The 15,917-nt window shown below is 62.1% G+C and overlaps 1 protein-coding gene across 1 annotated transcript; it reads left to right on the top strand.

Annotated features, from left to right (window-relative positions):
- Positions 1–1,230: 1,230 nt before the first annotated feature.
- Positions 1,231–13,386, top strand: GABRP (gamma-aminobutyric acid type A receptor subunit pi). The gene is made up of 9 exons (XM_056133107.1): positions 1,231–1,283; positions 1,595–1,713; positions 3,692–3,759; positions 4,193–4,410; positions 6,326–6,408; positions 9,016–9,153; positions 9,371–9,523; positions 10,702–10,889; positions 13,059–13,386. The coding sequence occupies exons 1-9, from the start codon at positions 1,231–1,233 to the stop codon at positions 13,359–13,361; spliced, it is 1,323 nt and encodes a 440-aa protein (XP_055989082.1). The 3' UTR covers positions 13,362–13,386.
- Positions 13,387–15,917: the final 2,531 nt, after the last annotated feature.

Here is a 15,917-nt window from a genome sequence, read left to right as displayed (position 1 = left end):
AGGCCAGCAGGCGGCCCTCTCGGCCCCACTCCCCAGGGCGAACCTGCCCGGGAGCTGGCTCAGAACTGGGGGCCCAGCCCCCCCAAACCCCCTGACTCACCAGGGCTGCTCTGCCGCGTGGGGCGAGGCCACAGCTGCCTTCCCCCCTTAGACATGCGGGGCCCTGGGGATGCGCCCATGGCTCACAGCGTTCCTTCCCTTTGGTCCTGTTTGGGGGACATGCCTGACGGGGCTTGGGGCTTACTCCTGGGTAGGCGAGAATCAAAGCCGGGACCGCCCTGTGCCAAGCAAGGACCAGCGATCCTGCTGTCGTGGTAACTCTGTACATATGTCTGGTTTGCGTTTCTGCAAGGTCCATGTGAGTGTGTCTAAGGGTGCCACTTGCCCAACCAAACCCCAAGCCCCTGGACAGGCTCACAGAGTGGCCCGGCTCACAGAGGCTACCCGCCCCCCCCCCCCCCCCGTCAGCCTGCGGGATGTGCCTGACCCCCTCCCGGCCTGACTCTGCCGTGTCCAGCCCCGGGAAGGTGGGGGCAGGGCTACCCAGGGCTGGACACTGAGGCTAAGTCAGCACAGGACAGTCCCTGGGGCCATGACCTTTCCTGCTAACGTGGGGACCGTCCGTACCCCAAGGCCACTGCGAGCTGGGAGGGGTTGGTGGGAACGGCAGAGCCAGTCCCCACTGCTGGAAGGTGCTGGAAGCTTTAATCTCCAGTCTATGCAGCCCCCTGGCTCACCGGCACAGAAATGTTAGGGGGGAGGGCACAGGTGTGTGTCCACCCTGCAGAGTCAGGGCAGGGTGGGGCATGGACAGTCGGGGGGTCCAAGCTGGGTGCTGGGGAGTCCCTGGAGTCTATCACGTGCTCCCCGGGGCCGCGGGGGTGAGGGCGCAGGTCCTGCGGTGGCTGACCCTGCTGCAGTGGCCCCCCAGAAGCCCCCAGGGCGCCGTGGCCAGTCCTGGGGATGGCTGGGCCTGAGCTCCTCCCTGCCCTGCGGGCTGCGGTTCTAGGGAGGAGACGCCGGGGAGTACTGAGCACTGTTTGGGAGTCAGGTAGAAAGCAGGAAATTCAATCAGGAAGACGTGAGAGGCTCGAAGGCCGGTGGGGAGCGGAGGCTGGTGACACAGAGTCCTCCGTGCCCCCCAGCACAGAAGCACGCACGGAGCCCTGGGGCGGGAGGGGAACCGGGCCGTCTCAGCGTCTCTCTGACCCACAGGGCCTCGTGTTCAGGATGACGGCTGCCCTGCAGTGCTGGCTGCTGTGTCTGAGCCTCCTTGCGGCTGGGTGAGCTGGGGTGGGGCACCCAGGGAGGGGGGGACCAGCCCGCATCTGGCCTTACTGCAGGCCCGTGGCATCTGGGGTGTCCCTTGAAGGGCTCCCCAAGGATTGGGGTTCCTGGAGCAAGACCACGGGGCAGTAAGGTGGTGGAGGGCGGGGCACGAGGCGTGGGCACGGTGCCCCTGGGAGCGGGTTCAGGCAGCCCCGTGTGTGTGTGTGTGTGTGTGTGTGTGTGTGTGTGTGTGTGCATGCGTGTGTGGGTGTGTGTGTGTGGTTGCGGCTAGGGCTCCCTCCAGACCAGCCCGTCTCCGTTCCAGGATGTGCGCCCGGGGCGGCCACCTCGGGAGCGAGGTCGGCAGGCGGGACAAGCTCTCCCTGCCGGGCTTCGAGAACCTCACGGCGGGGTACAACAAGTTTCTCAGGCCCAACTTTGGCGGTAGGTCACCCTGTTCTGTGGGAGACCCCGGCCCCGGGCGAGCCAGGGGGCAGCGGTGGTGGGGGTGGGGGAGTGAGGAGGGCCCCCACTTACACACGCACTGAGGAAGCTCCGCCTCCCGGTGTGGGACAAGGACACGTCTAGGGTGGGGTCAGGGGTCCGACATCTGAGCTGTCTGGGGGGAACCCGCAGTCGGGGGGTGGGCGGGTTCTGATGCACACACAGGAGAGCAGTAGCTTCCAGCCCTGGGAGCCTGGGAGTGAGTCAGCACCCAAACCTCCCCCCACTACCCCCCAAGGCATTCCCGGGGACGGGGGCCCCCTGCTCTCCTGACAACCAGTTCCCCTTCCTGCGTTGTTCTCTGTCACCTTCCTGGGCCATGCTCCCCCAGTCTGCTCAGAGTACCTGCTTACGCCGACACCCCATGCCCTGGCCACATACTTCCAGACCCTTCCCCATTTGGAACTCCTCTCTCCGACTCCCACCCCTCCCGCCACACACCCCGCGGGAGGCCCATCCCCCCTCCCGTCTCAGAGCCAAGAGGTCCTCTTGAGGCCCCCCGGAACTCAGTGCCCAGAGACGATGCCTCTGCCAGGGCCCCGGGCTCAGGCAAGGCACCGGGGGCTGGAGCTGTGCAGTCTCCCAGGGTCGAGGGTAAGCATCCCCCCCCTCAGCCAGTGCATCGGGGACCCTCCACCTTGGGCAGGGCATGTGAGACCCAGGCCCCTGGGACAAGACAGGATGCCTCAGTGAAAATGAGGCAAAGGGGCTGGAGCAATAGCACAGCGGGTAGGGTGTTTGCCTTGCACACCGCTGACCCAGGTTCTATTCCCAGCATCCTATATGGTCCCCTGGAGCACTGCCAGGAGTAGTTCCTGAGTGCAGAGACAGGAGTGACCCCTGTGCAACACCGGGAGTGACTCAAAAATTAAATTAAAATAAATAAATTCTAAAAAAGAAAGAAAGAAAAAGAAAATGAGGTGAATCCAGGTCCTCTGGGGACTCCTCTGCTCCTAAAGGAACCAGCAGTGTGGGCCACCCTGTGGGCTTTGCTGCAATGCCTGCCCCCACCCTCCCACGCCAGCCAGACAGCGTGAGGCCGCCAGCAGCTCTTTCCTGGGTGGAAGCTGCCCTCTGCTGGCGCGGCTGGTCCCGACCACACACCAAAGAAAGCAAGACGTGGCCACGGAGGAGAAGGTGGGAGGCCTGGCGGGATCGCAGCACGGCCAGGAATGAGCCCCCATCCATCCCCATCCTCCCAGTAAAAGATGAGCCCCCTGAGGCCCGGCCTACAGCGACGGAGTGACCCCTGAAGAGCGGACGGGGGCTAAAGCTGTCTCCTCCCTGCCGCCAGCTGCCCTCCGGCCCAGGCCAGACCCCAACACACCCACAGCGCCCTCACCCGGCCTTGATGGAGGCACAGGGAGGCCAAGCCACTGGCTCAGGACACACAGCTTCCGAGACAGCTAGGCGCACTGGTCACCCCCACCGCCTTAGCACTTCCCGTGGGGCTGTGATGTTCTCCCCCCCTTTGCACACCAGAGAACTGCAGCTTTCTCAGGGTGTAAAGGCAGCCTTGGGGAGCCGAGATCGCCGGACATCAAGACCTTGGTGTCCACAGCTGATGGGCATGGCCAGAGGCTCACCAGACGGGAGCCCGCAGGCCTGCGGCGAGGCGGTCAGTGCTGAGGAGGGAGGGGTTTCCGGCCGGTAACGCATTAAGAGGCGCACAGGGGCTCACCATGGGGGTCTCCAACGGCACCTGGTGCGCTGACCCCACGGACCCCCAGGTCTCCAGCTTCCGGACAGTGAGTGGACAGGCAGAGCCTCCGGGTAAGATGCGGTGACCACGTGGATGGCCAGGGCATGGTCTCGTCCACAGGACGCTGAGCACGAGTCCCGTGGCTGCGTGCTGCCCGCCAGCCACGACCCCCTGGCCACTTTGTCTGAAGCCCCCTGGTTTCCTTTCCCCTCCCAGGGGAGGCCGTGAAGATCGCCCTGAACCTGGACATCGCGAGTATCTCCAGCATCTCAGAGAGCAACATGGTAAGCGCAGCCATGGCCACCCCGTCCCCGAGCACAGACCCGGGGTCCTCCTGGGGTGGGAGGGGGTGTGGGGGACCAACCCCAGGAAAATGGCGGGTGGGGGGGACGTACCTTCCCCTAAACCAGCCCTGCGGAGGGCCCAGGGAAAATGTAGAGATTCAGAGGTGGGGCCCGTGGACACCGGGAGTGGGGGGAGGGGAGGCAGGTCGACCAGAGCCCAAGTCATGCCACTGCGTCCCCGGTGTCAGAGACAAGCCCACCCATACTCTGGCCTTCCTGAGGGCCCCGGAGAAGGGGCCACATGCTTCTGTTTGACCCAAGGCCCCGGACCCAAGCCTCTGGGTCCCGGGGTCTCTGAGGGTCAGAGAGAGAGGGATGGTCCATCCAGCCCAGCCCCGCCGCCACCCCACTGGCTCTCCCTCTCGTGCCGCAGGACTACACGGCCACCATCTATCTCCGGCAGCGCTGGACAGACGAGCGGCTGGTGTTTGAGGGCAACCAGAGCTTCACGCTGGACGCGCGCCTGGTGGAGTTCCTGTGGGTGCCAGACACCTACATTGTGGAGTCCAAGACGTCCTTCCTGCACGACGTTACCGTGGGCAACAGGCTCATCCGCCTCTTCGCCAATGGCACCGTCCTGTACGCGCTCCGGTAAGGGCCGAGAGCCCCACTCCCGGGGCTGAGCGCCGGGCGGAGGGCACAGACAGACAGACAGACGGACAGACAGACAGATGAGAGAGCAAAGGCAGGCCCGCGTCTGGGGGATGCTCTGGAGACACCCAGTTACAAGAGGAACGAGTGAGCTACTCAGGGAGGAGGTTGGGGCGGGGGTCCTGCCTCCAGCGCTGGGGGGCGTCTCTTGGTGGTGTGGGCTGGTGATGGGCGCTGGCCTGCAGCCAGGGGCTCACCAGGGCCCGTCCCTGAGCCTGGCAGCTGCTCCCAGCTTGTGGTCAGACAGCGGGACAGGACAGGGGCCACCCAGGCAAAGCGTCGAGGACAGGCAGGGTCCAGGCAGGGGGGACACTTCTCCGGTCCCAGATGGGGTGGCCACTGCGAGACAGAGACCATGCAAGCCAGAAACTGGGTCTGGGTGCTGACCCGGCCCCTCCCGTGACCCACCTGGCCCAACTCCAGGCTCTATGAGTACCACCCCCTTCTCCGGGATGCCCCCAGCCCCTGTGTGTCCACTGAACGGCTGCCTGTGTCCATGTGCTGGCCCATACACTGCCATACGTAGGCAGGCCCCTGTGCCTTGCCAGGCTCCCCTCAGGCCCTGCGAACCTACCTCCTTTCAGGGAACCAAGTCCCCAGGCCGCTACTTCCCCCATATCGGTGGCCCCAGAGCCATGAGGGCGTGGGAGGAGGTGTTGCCCACCCCGGGGACTCTGTGGCTCACAGGTCAAGGGTCTGTGAACAAGTCCTGCTCTGTCCCACGCGCTGACCCTCAACTCGCCTCACAGCCTGAACCTCGGGCACTCGTCAGGGAAGGGGACACCGGCAGGGGTGAGAGAAGGGATAATGACGCCCGGGCACCTGGCCTGGGGTCTCCCCTTCCCAAAGGAGCCGGGGGCAGCCTCCAAGCAGGCCTGTCCTGTCCACTGCCCCAAGCAACCCGCCCCATGCCCACATGGAGGCGGGGCCTTGCCTGGGACAGCCTGCTCTGAGTCTAACTAAGCAAGCCCCCAGGTCTGGCCCAAAGGGGACGCGGGGACGGTGGGGACAGAAGGGTGGACGCGGCCTCAGCTCTAGTGCCCACCAAGACCGCGGAGGCGCCTCTTTGTAGCGCCTGCCCTCTACGGAGCCCCTGGCTTCCCGTGTTCCCTTGTCCCCCACTACTCAGGGGCCCCGCTGCTGTCACCGAGTCTCAGGGGCTGGCTGAGTGCAGCAGAATTCAGGGACTCTCTCAGGCAGGCTCCAGGCCACCCCTGCATTGCAGGACTTGGGTGCAGTGCTCCCGGCATGGCCGCTTTTTCTGGTTTCTCGTTTGGGCTCCCCTTAGAGCTCAGGGGACCCCTCTCCGTGCAGTCCAGTGGACTTGAGGGTACCCAGGACACCCGGTGGTGCTCAGGGGCCTCCAGGCCGTGCCCGGTACAGCTCCGGGGCCCGTATGGCGCCGTCCCATCTCCCCCACCCCTGCTGTGGCCCTTTAAAGCAGAGCAGTACCAGATCTGGGCATCTACCCCCTCCAAAATACAAGAGCCCCCAGTCGAAGACGCAGCCCGTGGTCCACTGCACACCCAGTACGACAGCCGGGATGAAACTGCCCCGACGCCCAGCTGCGGCTGTGCCCTGTCTGCACGACGGGACCTTTGCAGCCTTGAGACTCACCCGAGCGGGCGGGAGGTGGTCGTGCCAGGCACGGTCAGCTGGAAGGAGGGGGACGGGCACGGAACGAGCTCTTGTGCATAGCAGGGGTCTGAGGGAGGGGCCCCGGGGAGGGCCAGAACCATGAGTGAGAAGCAGCTAACGGTACTGGCGTGAACTTCCTCAAATGAAACACGAAGGCCAGGGAACTCTTCATGCCACTCGGCCTGACCCTCGCACCGACCCTTCCTCCCCTCCCCAGAATCACGACGACTGTGGCCTGCAACATGGACCTGTCCAAGTACCCCATGGACACGCAGACCTGCAAGCTGCAGCTGGAGAGCTGTGAGTACCCACCCCAGGCCCCAGGGGGCTTCCGGGCACGCAGCCGAGTGGTCCCTCACGGTGCCCACATGGGTGGCCTTCTCCTGTTCACTCTGCCGAGCCCGGACATGGCTCAGAGACAAGCCTGCGCCCAAGAGCTGCCTGCAAGCGTGGACAAGGCGGCCAAGCAAATAGGCCAAGGCACAGTGACCAGAGAGAACAATGAGGTAGGGTCAGCAGAGGCACTGGCCAGTGGTGACCATCCCTCGCAGAGTTTCCAGCTCCGAAAGCAAACATCCAGTTCTCTACCTAGCCAAGGCGCCAAGTGTCCAGAAATGCATGTAGATGTCACAGAGCAGGGCAGTTCCAGCAGTGCCCCAAGGCGGCACAGAGGCCAAGGCGCTCGCCGGGCCCGCAGCTGACCTGTCTGAGTCCCCAGCAATGCTGACCACTACTAGGTGTGATCCCTGAGCACCACTGAGGCTCAACCCTCCCCCAGCCCTGCAAATTAAAAAAAAAATACCACAATAATGCCAGGAAGTGAGTAACAAAGACTGGGCTCTTGCTCTGTGCTCACGTGTCCCGATCAAATCCCGGCACGGAGGCGTCCAGGCCCCCGCTCCTTAGTCCCCTCCTCCTTAGTCCCATGTACCCTCAAACCCTTTTTATTTTTTTTTTGCTTTTTGGGTCACACTTGACAATGCACAGGGGTTCCTCCTTGCTCATGCACTCAGGAATTACTCCTGGCAGTGCTCAGGGGACCATATGGGATGCTGGGAATCGAACCTGGGTCGGCCACATGCAAGGCAAATGTCCTACCCGCTGTGCTATCGCCCCAGCCCCGCCCTCAAACCCTTGGCTGGGGACTATTTGGTAGCCAGGGCACAGGGGCCCTCCCCAAGGTGTCATGTGAGAAAGCTTGTCCTGGGGTTGCCTGCCTGAGTCGTTCCCAGCAGGCCTGCCCCCTGGAGAGCTGGGCCTGGTGACAGGGGCCTTGGGAAGACCACCCCTGAGGCAGGAACTGGGAGGAGGAGAACCCTAGCGGGGCCGCCAGAGGCAGTGGCCCCATCCGAGCCATGTGACCGTTGCCAGGCAGGAAAGACCGGGCCAGGCAAATGAACCGAGCGCAGAACCCCCGTGAGGTGATGCAGGGGCCTTGGCTCCTCGACAGTGCTTCAGGGAACGAGTGATTGCTCTCCGGGCTGTGCTAAGCTCAGCCCCATGGGCCTGGTACTCCTGGAAACCGCAGGGCCCCAACTGCACGGCCCACTCCCCAGGGGAGCAAGAGCCACTTACAATGTTTATTGGTGGTTATTTTGGGTCCTGAAACCTCAGCAAGGTTTCGCTCTTCCCGCCCGCCACCGCTAGAAAAGAACGGGCACTGTCCGCAAGCTGCCGGGGCCAACGGTGTCTAGTGGCCAAAGCGGGGGCTTGGGGCCTGCGGGGACAGGCGGCAGGTCTGAGTTTAGTTGCCGGCACCTCGGGGGGGACCACAGGCTCCACCAGGAGGGGTCCCTGAGTGCAGAGCCAGGAGGACGCCCTGAGCGCTGCCGGGCGTGGCCCCCAGACCCAAGTACTAAGTCGGGGCTTTTATGACTCGACTTTGCACACGTGTGTGTTACTTCTGGGGGATGCTCTGCCCGTGTCGAGAGCTCCAGTATATTCCGGGCGCTTCCAAAGGTGACCATGTTCTCCAGGAACCTTCGGGAAGACTGTTCCCTCCCTCAGCTCCCCGGCCTGGCCTGAGCAGCGGGTGGCACCAGAGTCGGGCCTGATCTCAGGGGGACACGCTGGACTCTGTGTGTGAGAGCACAGGCCCACCCCGGGCCTCAGTTTCTTCCCAGTAAAGTGGGGAGAGGGATGCTGGCCCCGCAGTTCTGTGAGATGCGGTCATCAGCCACCCCAGAGGCAGACTTCCCGGCCAGCGGGCCACAGCGCCCAGCCGGCACCCAGCGGGCAGGCAGTGCCTGAGAGCCCCTCGTCCCTGTTCACAATCGCTCGCCACCCCCTGACCCTGGGGAACCCACTGCCTGCTCTGTCCCCCGGCCCTGCCGGACATTCCTTGGAAAGGGGATGCAAAGACACGGGCGGCAGACTCTTTCCCTGAGGGGTCTTTTCCCAAGCAGGACGTGTCCGTCAGTCCCCCGGTCCCCCTGGGTCGGGGCTTAACTCCCGGCCCTGCACCCAGGGAGGTCTGGGACACGGCACTTACATGCGTTGCGGGAGAGCCGGGAAGGGCCTGGTCCCAGCTTGGCGCCAGCGAGGGCAGAATGGGAGTGGGAGCGGGCGGGTGGCTGCTTTGGGTTTTGAGGGCGCGTAGACGGGAGTTAGCACAGATCCCGGGTGTATACACGTGAGTTCCACACAACATGGGGTGAGCACGGGGCAGGGTCTCAGCCGACAGCCCGAGGGGGACAGAGCATGGTTGAGGGTCTCAGCGGACAGCCCTAGGGGGGCAGAGCACGGGGCCGGGCCTCAGTGGACAGCCCAGGGTCTGCTGGACTGGCCGGAGCCTGCAATACCTGGGGAGGCGTGCCTTCGTGCTGGGACTCTCGGGGCGGGTTCCCAGGCCCCCACAGCTGTCCCACGGGGCAGGCGCAGTGCTGACCCGAGGGGCGCCCCCTGCAGGGGGCTACGACGGGAAGGACGTGGAGCTGAGCTGGCTGCGAGGCAACGACTCAGTGCGCGGACTGGAGGACCTGCGGCTGGCGCAGTACACGGTCCAGCAGTACTTCACGCTGGTCACCGCATCCCCGCAGGAGACAGGTGACGGGCGCACCCAGGGGGCCTCTTGCGCTTCTCCCTTGGGGACCCTCTTCGGGGGGGTGCACGCTGGTGGGGGCAGGGTTCAGCCTTGGTGCTTCCACCTGACCCGCGCCTAGGACCGGAACGGGCCCCCACAAGGCTGGCGGCCTCTGCAGGGACCGGCCGCTGTCCCAAGGCAGGCCGCGTCCCCCGCCGGCAGACACTCTCTCCCCTCCAGGCGTCTACACGCGCCTCGTCCTGCAGTTCGAGCTCCGCAGGAACGTCCTGTACTTCATACTGGAGACCTACGTCCCCTCCACGTTCCTGGTGGTGCTGTCCTGGATCTCCTTCTGGATCTCCCTGGACTCGGTCCCCGCGAGAACCTGCATTGGTACACGGCCACAAGGGCGGGGCGGGGGTGGTCTTCTAAGATAGGGGTTATGGGGGGAAGAGAGAGAGAGAGAGAGAGAGAGAGAGAGAGAGAGAGAGAGAGAGAGAGAGAGAGAGAGAGAGAGGCCGGCCACTTAGGATAGTGATTATTTATTTCCTGACTTACTTGTTCTGGCCATATACCTGGCGGTGCCCGGGGCCACCCCTGGCTCTCTGCTCAGGGGACCACAGGCCATGAACACTGAGCAAGAGCTGGGGACGCACAGGCAACACCCTCACCCCCCACCCTCTCTGCAACACTGGTTTTCGCTGGGTTGTTTTGTTTATTTTTTCATTGAAGGGGAAAATGCCAGGGATTGAGTTCATACATGCAAAAACGTCCACATTCCAGGGCCGGAGCGATAGCACAGTGGGGAGGGCGTTTGCCTTGCATGCGGCTGACCCGGGTTCAATCCCTGGTATCCCCTATGGTCCCCTGAGCACCGCCAGGAATAATTCCTGAGTGCAGAGCCAGCAGTAACCCCTGAGCATCACCAGTTGTGACCCAAAAAGAAAAAAGGTAAAGGTAAAGGTAAAGGTAAAGGCCCTCCCGTTGATCGTCGATTTGCTCGAGCGGGCCCAGTAACGTCTCCATTGGAGACTTTGTTGTTACTGTGTCTGGCATATCCAATACTCTCGGTAGCTTGCCGGGCTCTCCGAGAGGGGCGGAGGAATCGAACTCGGGTCGGCCATGTTGGCCGCTTGTAAGGCGAACGCCCTACCCGCTGTGCTATTGCATTCCACAGCTGATCTCTCCTCCAGGCCCCTATGAAGACTGAATTTGTTGTTTGGGGACCAGCCTGGCAGTGCTCAGGGCTGACTCCTGGCGCCACGCTCAGGCATCACTCCTGATGGGGCTGGGGGCCTTCGGGGGCTCTGGGGACTGGCCCGGCTAGTCGGTATCGAGGTGTGAACCCTGCCTGCTGTGCTACCTGCCCCGAGTGCGTTTTCAAGTTTCTGCTTTTGCACACAGTCCAAAAGCTTAGTCCAGCGGGCTGTGGGTACTCATGTTGTCCCTTCAAATCACTGCGGCCACCATGTTGGGGACTTAGGCCATACCCCCTCCCAACCCGGCTACTTCTGGGGGAATCAGCCCTGTCCCCGCCAGCGCAGCCTGCTCCTCTGACCCCACCCCCCCAGGCGTGACCACGGTGCTGTCCATGACCACACTGATGATCGGGTCCCGGGCCTCCCTGCCCAACACCAATTGCTTCATCAAGGCCATCGACGTGTACTTGGGCATCTGCTTCAGCTTCGTGTTCGGGGCCCTGCTGGAGTACGCCGTGGCCCACTACAGCTCGCTGCAGCAGATGGCAGCCAAAGAGCGGGTGAGAGCCGAAGACCTACCCGCACCCCCGGGGAGGGCGTTTGCCTTGCATGCAGCCGGCCCAGGTTCAATCCCCAGCATCCCGGAGGGTCCCTCAAGCACTGCCAGGAGTAATTCCTGCATGCAGAGCCAGGAGTAACCCCTGAGCATTGCCGGGTGTGAAACCAACACCCCCAAAAAAGCCAAAAATATCCCCAAACAGAATCCCCACCATGTAGGTCACTTAACTCTCCCTCCTGTCCTCCGCTGCTCCCACCCCCATTCTGGGGGAGGGGGGCAGCTTCACATCACGAGGCCGCTCCGTGAGGAGATCTCAAGAGATAGAATTTTCTAGCAGAAATAGTTGTTACTTGTCTGCCACGTAAAACCCCAACCATGAGGGCAAACCGCCATGAGGACACTGACATCAAACTAAACAGGACCGGGTCGCTGACACGCGTCAGGATAATTATGACTTTGCTCCTTGGTTCTCGCGGGGCGATCCTGCCTTCCCTGGGCGTGCGGTAGGCTGGCCGTGGACAGTGGGCACAGGAGGAGGGACAGAGCTTCCTGCTGAGACTCTGTCCAACTGAGCAAGGGGTGAGAGCAGGCAGGGCGCTTGGCTCGCACAGACAGGGCTGACACACACAGTGCCCTGAGCCCCACCACGAGTGAGTCCTGAGCAGAGAGCCAGGAGTCAGCCCCGAGCACCCCTGGGGTGGTCAAAGAAACCCAAACCAGGAATCGTTATTATCCATGGATACGCTCATGTCCCAGAGACGGATACAGACTCTTGGCAAATATTATGTCTTTCAAAATGCTCTATGAACCCAGGAAGGCTATCCCCACTTTACTTTTGGAATGGGCAAAGAGAAGCATATGCCTGGGGATGCCCCGGGGTTCCTCCTAGCTCTGCACTCAGGAATAACTCCTGGCGGTGCTCGGAGGACCATACAGGATGCCAAGAATAGCATCGGGGGGAGCCACAGTCAAGGCGGGTGCCCTCCCTGCTTTATCCTGGCCCCTCTGGCCCCTTCACTTAATTTTTTAACAGGTACCACCGCCAGTGTAAACCTCATTCATGCCTCTTTTTCAATTTATTTTTTCTTTTTGGGTCACACGCCGAGATGCACAGGGGTTCCTCCTGGCTCTGCACTCAGGAATTACTCCTGGTGGTGCTTGGGGGACCCTATGGGATGGATGCTGGGAATCGAGCCCGGGTCGGCCGCGTGCAAGGCAAACGCCCTCCCCGCTGTGCTATCATTCCAGCCCCTCGGTCATGCCTCTGTCCCTTCCCAGTCCCATCCATGGGTACTGCTGTGACTCACAGGTACAGAGAGGGAAAGGGAGTGATCCGGGAACATTTGAGCCCAGGCCCACCTGATCTTTCTCTGCTTCTCCCCCTTGCCATGGACAATCAGCTGTGCTCTTTTTTTAAAAAAAAATTTTTTTTTAAATATTTTAATTGAATAGCTGTGTGATAGCCCATTACAAAGCTGTCCATAATTGAGTTTCAGTCATACAATGATCCAGCACCCATCCCTCCACCAGTGCACATCTCCCACCACCAATGTCCCCCGTTTCCCTACCACCACCCCCCAACAACCCCCCACCCCCAGCCTCCCAGCTGTGCTCTGAACTCTCAGTCTCCCCCGAACCAATTCAGTCCTCTGCCCTTCGGAATTCCATGATCCCGTGGAACTCCGGGATTCTTTGGAAGTCCAGTACGATAGACATTTGCTTACCAAAGTGCAGGATAATGAGCAAAATGATAGAGAAGAGGGTGCCCGGCCCTCCCAGGGTCTAGTGGTGAGGAAACGAGAGACTGGAGCCATCCGGGGACCTACTGCCCTCTCCTCGTGTCCCCATGGACACAGTCTCACATGCTCACGCGGGCCAGGAACCAAGCACAATGGGCTCAGTCTACCTGCTAGGAAGATGAGTCACGTGCCTTCCTCTCACTAGAGTTAGCAAAGCCCTGGAACCAGCTGTGTGGTCCCTGGCTGGAGCTGTGCCTCCATGTGGGATGACCACACCCCCTGGTCACACTCAGGAGCCCTAACCTTGCAGTACCCGTGCCTCTGACTCTAAGCTTGCTGCCCTCCCCCGCGACATGGAGGCTTCCGGCACTCGGCCACCGCCCGCATATCTGGCCGGGTCTCTCAGGCTCACGGCGCTGTCTGTCTCCCAGGGGGCGGCCAAGGAGGAGGAGGAGGTACATATCAGCAACATCATCAGCAGCTCCATCTCCAGCCTCAAGCGCAAGATCAGCCTGGCCAGCATCGAGATCTCGGGGACCAACAGCGACTACCGCGATCTCACCATGAAGACCAGCGACAAGTTCAAGTTCGTCTTCCGGGACAAGGTGGGCAGGATCGCGGATTACTTCACCATTCAAAACCCCAGCAACGCCGACCGCTACTCCAAGCTGCTCTTCCCGCTGATGTTTATGCTGACCAATGTCTTCTACTGGGCCTACTACCTGCATTTCTGAGTGGGGCTCGCGTGGCGGCAGAACGGCGGCCCACGGCCCTGATGTCTCCCAGGCCTCGGCCATGCACGCGCCCGGGCTGATGGGCAGCTGGGCGTCGCTCCCCAGAGAAGGGACCTCCCACCACGAGCAAAGCTGCCAGGAAGCCTTCAGCATCGCGGCCTTCTCACAGAAAAATCAGCCCCTTCCTTTTTTCGACTTTACCAAAGATATGCCAGGAACCCCAAGAGCACAGACCAACCCACCTGGCCTGCCTTTCCCTGCAGTGAGAATTGAGGAGACCCCCGCCCCGACTGGCTGGCAGGGCTTCCCTCTGGAAGAATCCCGCATGCAAGCCTCCCCCTGGAGAGAGGGGATTCAGCCCACGGGGTGCCTGGGTGCTGCCACTGTGCAGGGTGCCTGTTTAGGGGACTGTGGCTGCCAGGCGGAAGGCGGGCTGGACTCTACTCACTGGCTGCCACTGCGCCAATGATGCCCAGAGAAGTTCCTGCTAGATTCTTTAACCATAGCAGGACTGTCCCCAAATTCTAGTCAGTGCATCCCCCTGGGAAATGAAATAGAGAAACGAGCAGATGAGTGATGCCAAACCCCAACCTCATCTTTCTCGGATGCAGAGGGCCCTCCAGGTGGGAAGGACCCTGGAACTGGGCCCTGCCCCTGATCAGGCCTATGGGCATGCCTCTTAGCAGATGCTGGGGCTTGTCCCCACGTGGGGGGGGAGTCAGGGAGCATCTTTAAAGGATCCCCATGTCACCAGTGCTGGCAGCCCCGAGTCCACCACTGGGCGCTGCCCCGAGCAGCAGATCCCGGCCTCTGCTGAGAAGAGCTTCTGTGGCCAGACCCTCCTGGCCAGGAGAGTAGCTTTCCACATGAGCAGCAGGACCGGCTGCAGTGAGGACTGCCGGGGAGCGGTCATTCCCCAGCCCCAGCCCCGGCCCCCACGTCCACCCAGATGCAGGAGACCCAGCGCACGCTCTCCCCAGGTATGTGTCACTCTCAGCCGTGGAGTGACCACCAGCAGCTAGAGTGACCACCAGCAATGCGCCCCAAAACTGGTCCCATTGGGTCTAGCATCAGGAACGCTCTGGACCCCTGTCCTGGTGACCGGAGCAGTCGGCCATGCCTATGGAAAGTCACGTCCCTTCTCTCTCGCCCCTCACTCTCGGTTCTCATTCTCCCTCCCATCATGTGGATGTGGTCAGCTGGGCTTTTAACGGACTGCTCCTAAGGGGGACGGCGGAATTAAAAGATCTTGGCTGTGGCCGGTGGGTCAGTCGGAGTTGTGATTTTATTTGTGATGACTCCCAAGGTGCCAGCCTGTTCTGCTTGCCCGTGGCCGGGGCCCCCACCCCTCACCCGTGGTCGATGTCCGGCGGAGACCCGCCCTTCTCAGTTCTCCAGTGGATTTTCAGCCTTCCCTCCCCACCTGAGAATCCCCCCTTCTTCGTGAGTGGGGGGTTTCCTTGTTTCCTTGTCCACCTTTCTGCTCATGGGATGCTGCCTTTTCTAGCCTCGCCGTGAGCTTCTCTGCTAATATTCGTAGCAGGGAGGAGCCCAGCCCGGGGTCCGGGTGACTGCGGGCAGGCTCAGTCATCAGGTGCCTATGGCAGGAGCGCCGGAAGCCTCGACCTCCCACCCACAGGGCACATACACAGGCATGGGTGCCCACACGGCACCCCGGACTGCTTCTTCCCTGGGGTGGGGGGTGGGGGGGGCACAATGCATCCACTTGGAAGGAGAGAGAGAAGCAAGAAATAGTCCAGGCAAAATCTACAGAAAAGAGCCAAGTCTTGGGGGAAGAGGGAGGCTAAGGAGGAGGTTTTGCGCCTTGGAAAGTGAGGCTGGCTGATGAAGGCGTCAGGATTTCAGAGTCTCCGTGAGGGTCTTACACTGACCAGGCTGCTCCAGCCTCAGTGCCACCCTGAGCAGACACAAACACTCTCACAGGAAGTCCGACTGTTGGAAGGAAGCAAATGCCAAGCCGAATAACAAAGTGCTCCGCTAAGGCTTCTAGTCCCTGTCTAGAAAGTTCCCATGGAAGCAAGCCTCTGCCCCTTTCATACAGGGGGCCCCGCTGACCCAAGCAGGGACATGCCCCTGACTGGGCGAATGAAAGCCCCACCCCTGAGTACCAGTCACGGAGAATATGGTGGCGCCCAGGGATGCTCCGAAATGGGGCAGCTGGGAGGCTCCCGGCTCTCACCACTCCGGCTCCTCTCGCAGACTCTGAGAGGAGCAGCAACTCCTTGGGGGTCGGGAAAGAGCAGGGGGGACCCGTGGGGGTCACTGCAGCTTGAAACCACCAGCTCAGCGTGAGGATGGAGCAGAAATGACGCCCACGATGGCCGGCTATGGGGAGAGGGGACAGTGACCAGTTAGGTTCCTGGCATCCCACCGTCCACCCTGAGCAACGCCAGGAACAGCCCAAGAGGCCGGTGGACACTGCTGAGTGTGGACACCCACAGGATGGCCTGGGCGCCCCTGGCAGGGTACTGGCACGCTGGCCCAGTCACTCAAGCATGTCCGGGAGCGGGCTTGGGCAGGGTCCCACAGGAAGCA

This window comes from Sorex fumeus, unplaced genomic scaffold (genome assembly GCF_029834395.1).
Source record: "Sorex fumeus unplaced genomic scaffold, SorFum_2.1 ptg000097l, whole genome shotgun sequence".
Lineage (NCBI taxonomy): Eukaryota > Metazoa > Chordata > Mammalia > Eulipotyphla > Soricidae > Sorex > Sorex fumeus.
This window is presented reverse-complemented; position numbering and strand designations above follow the sequence as displayed.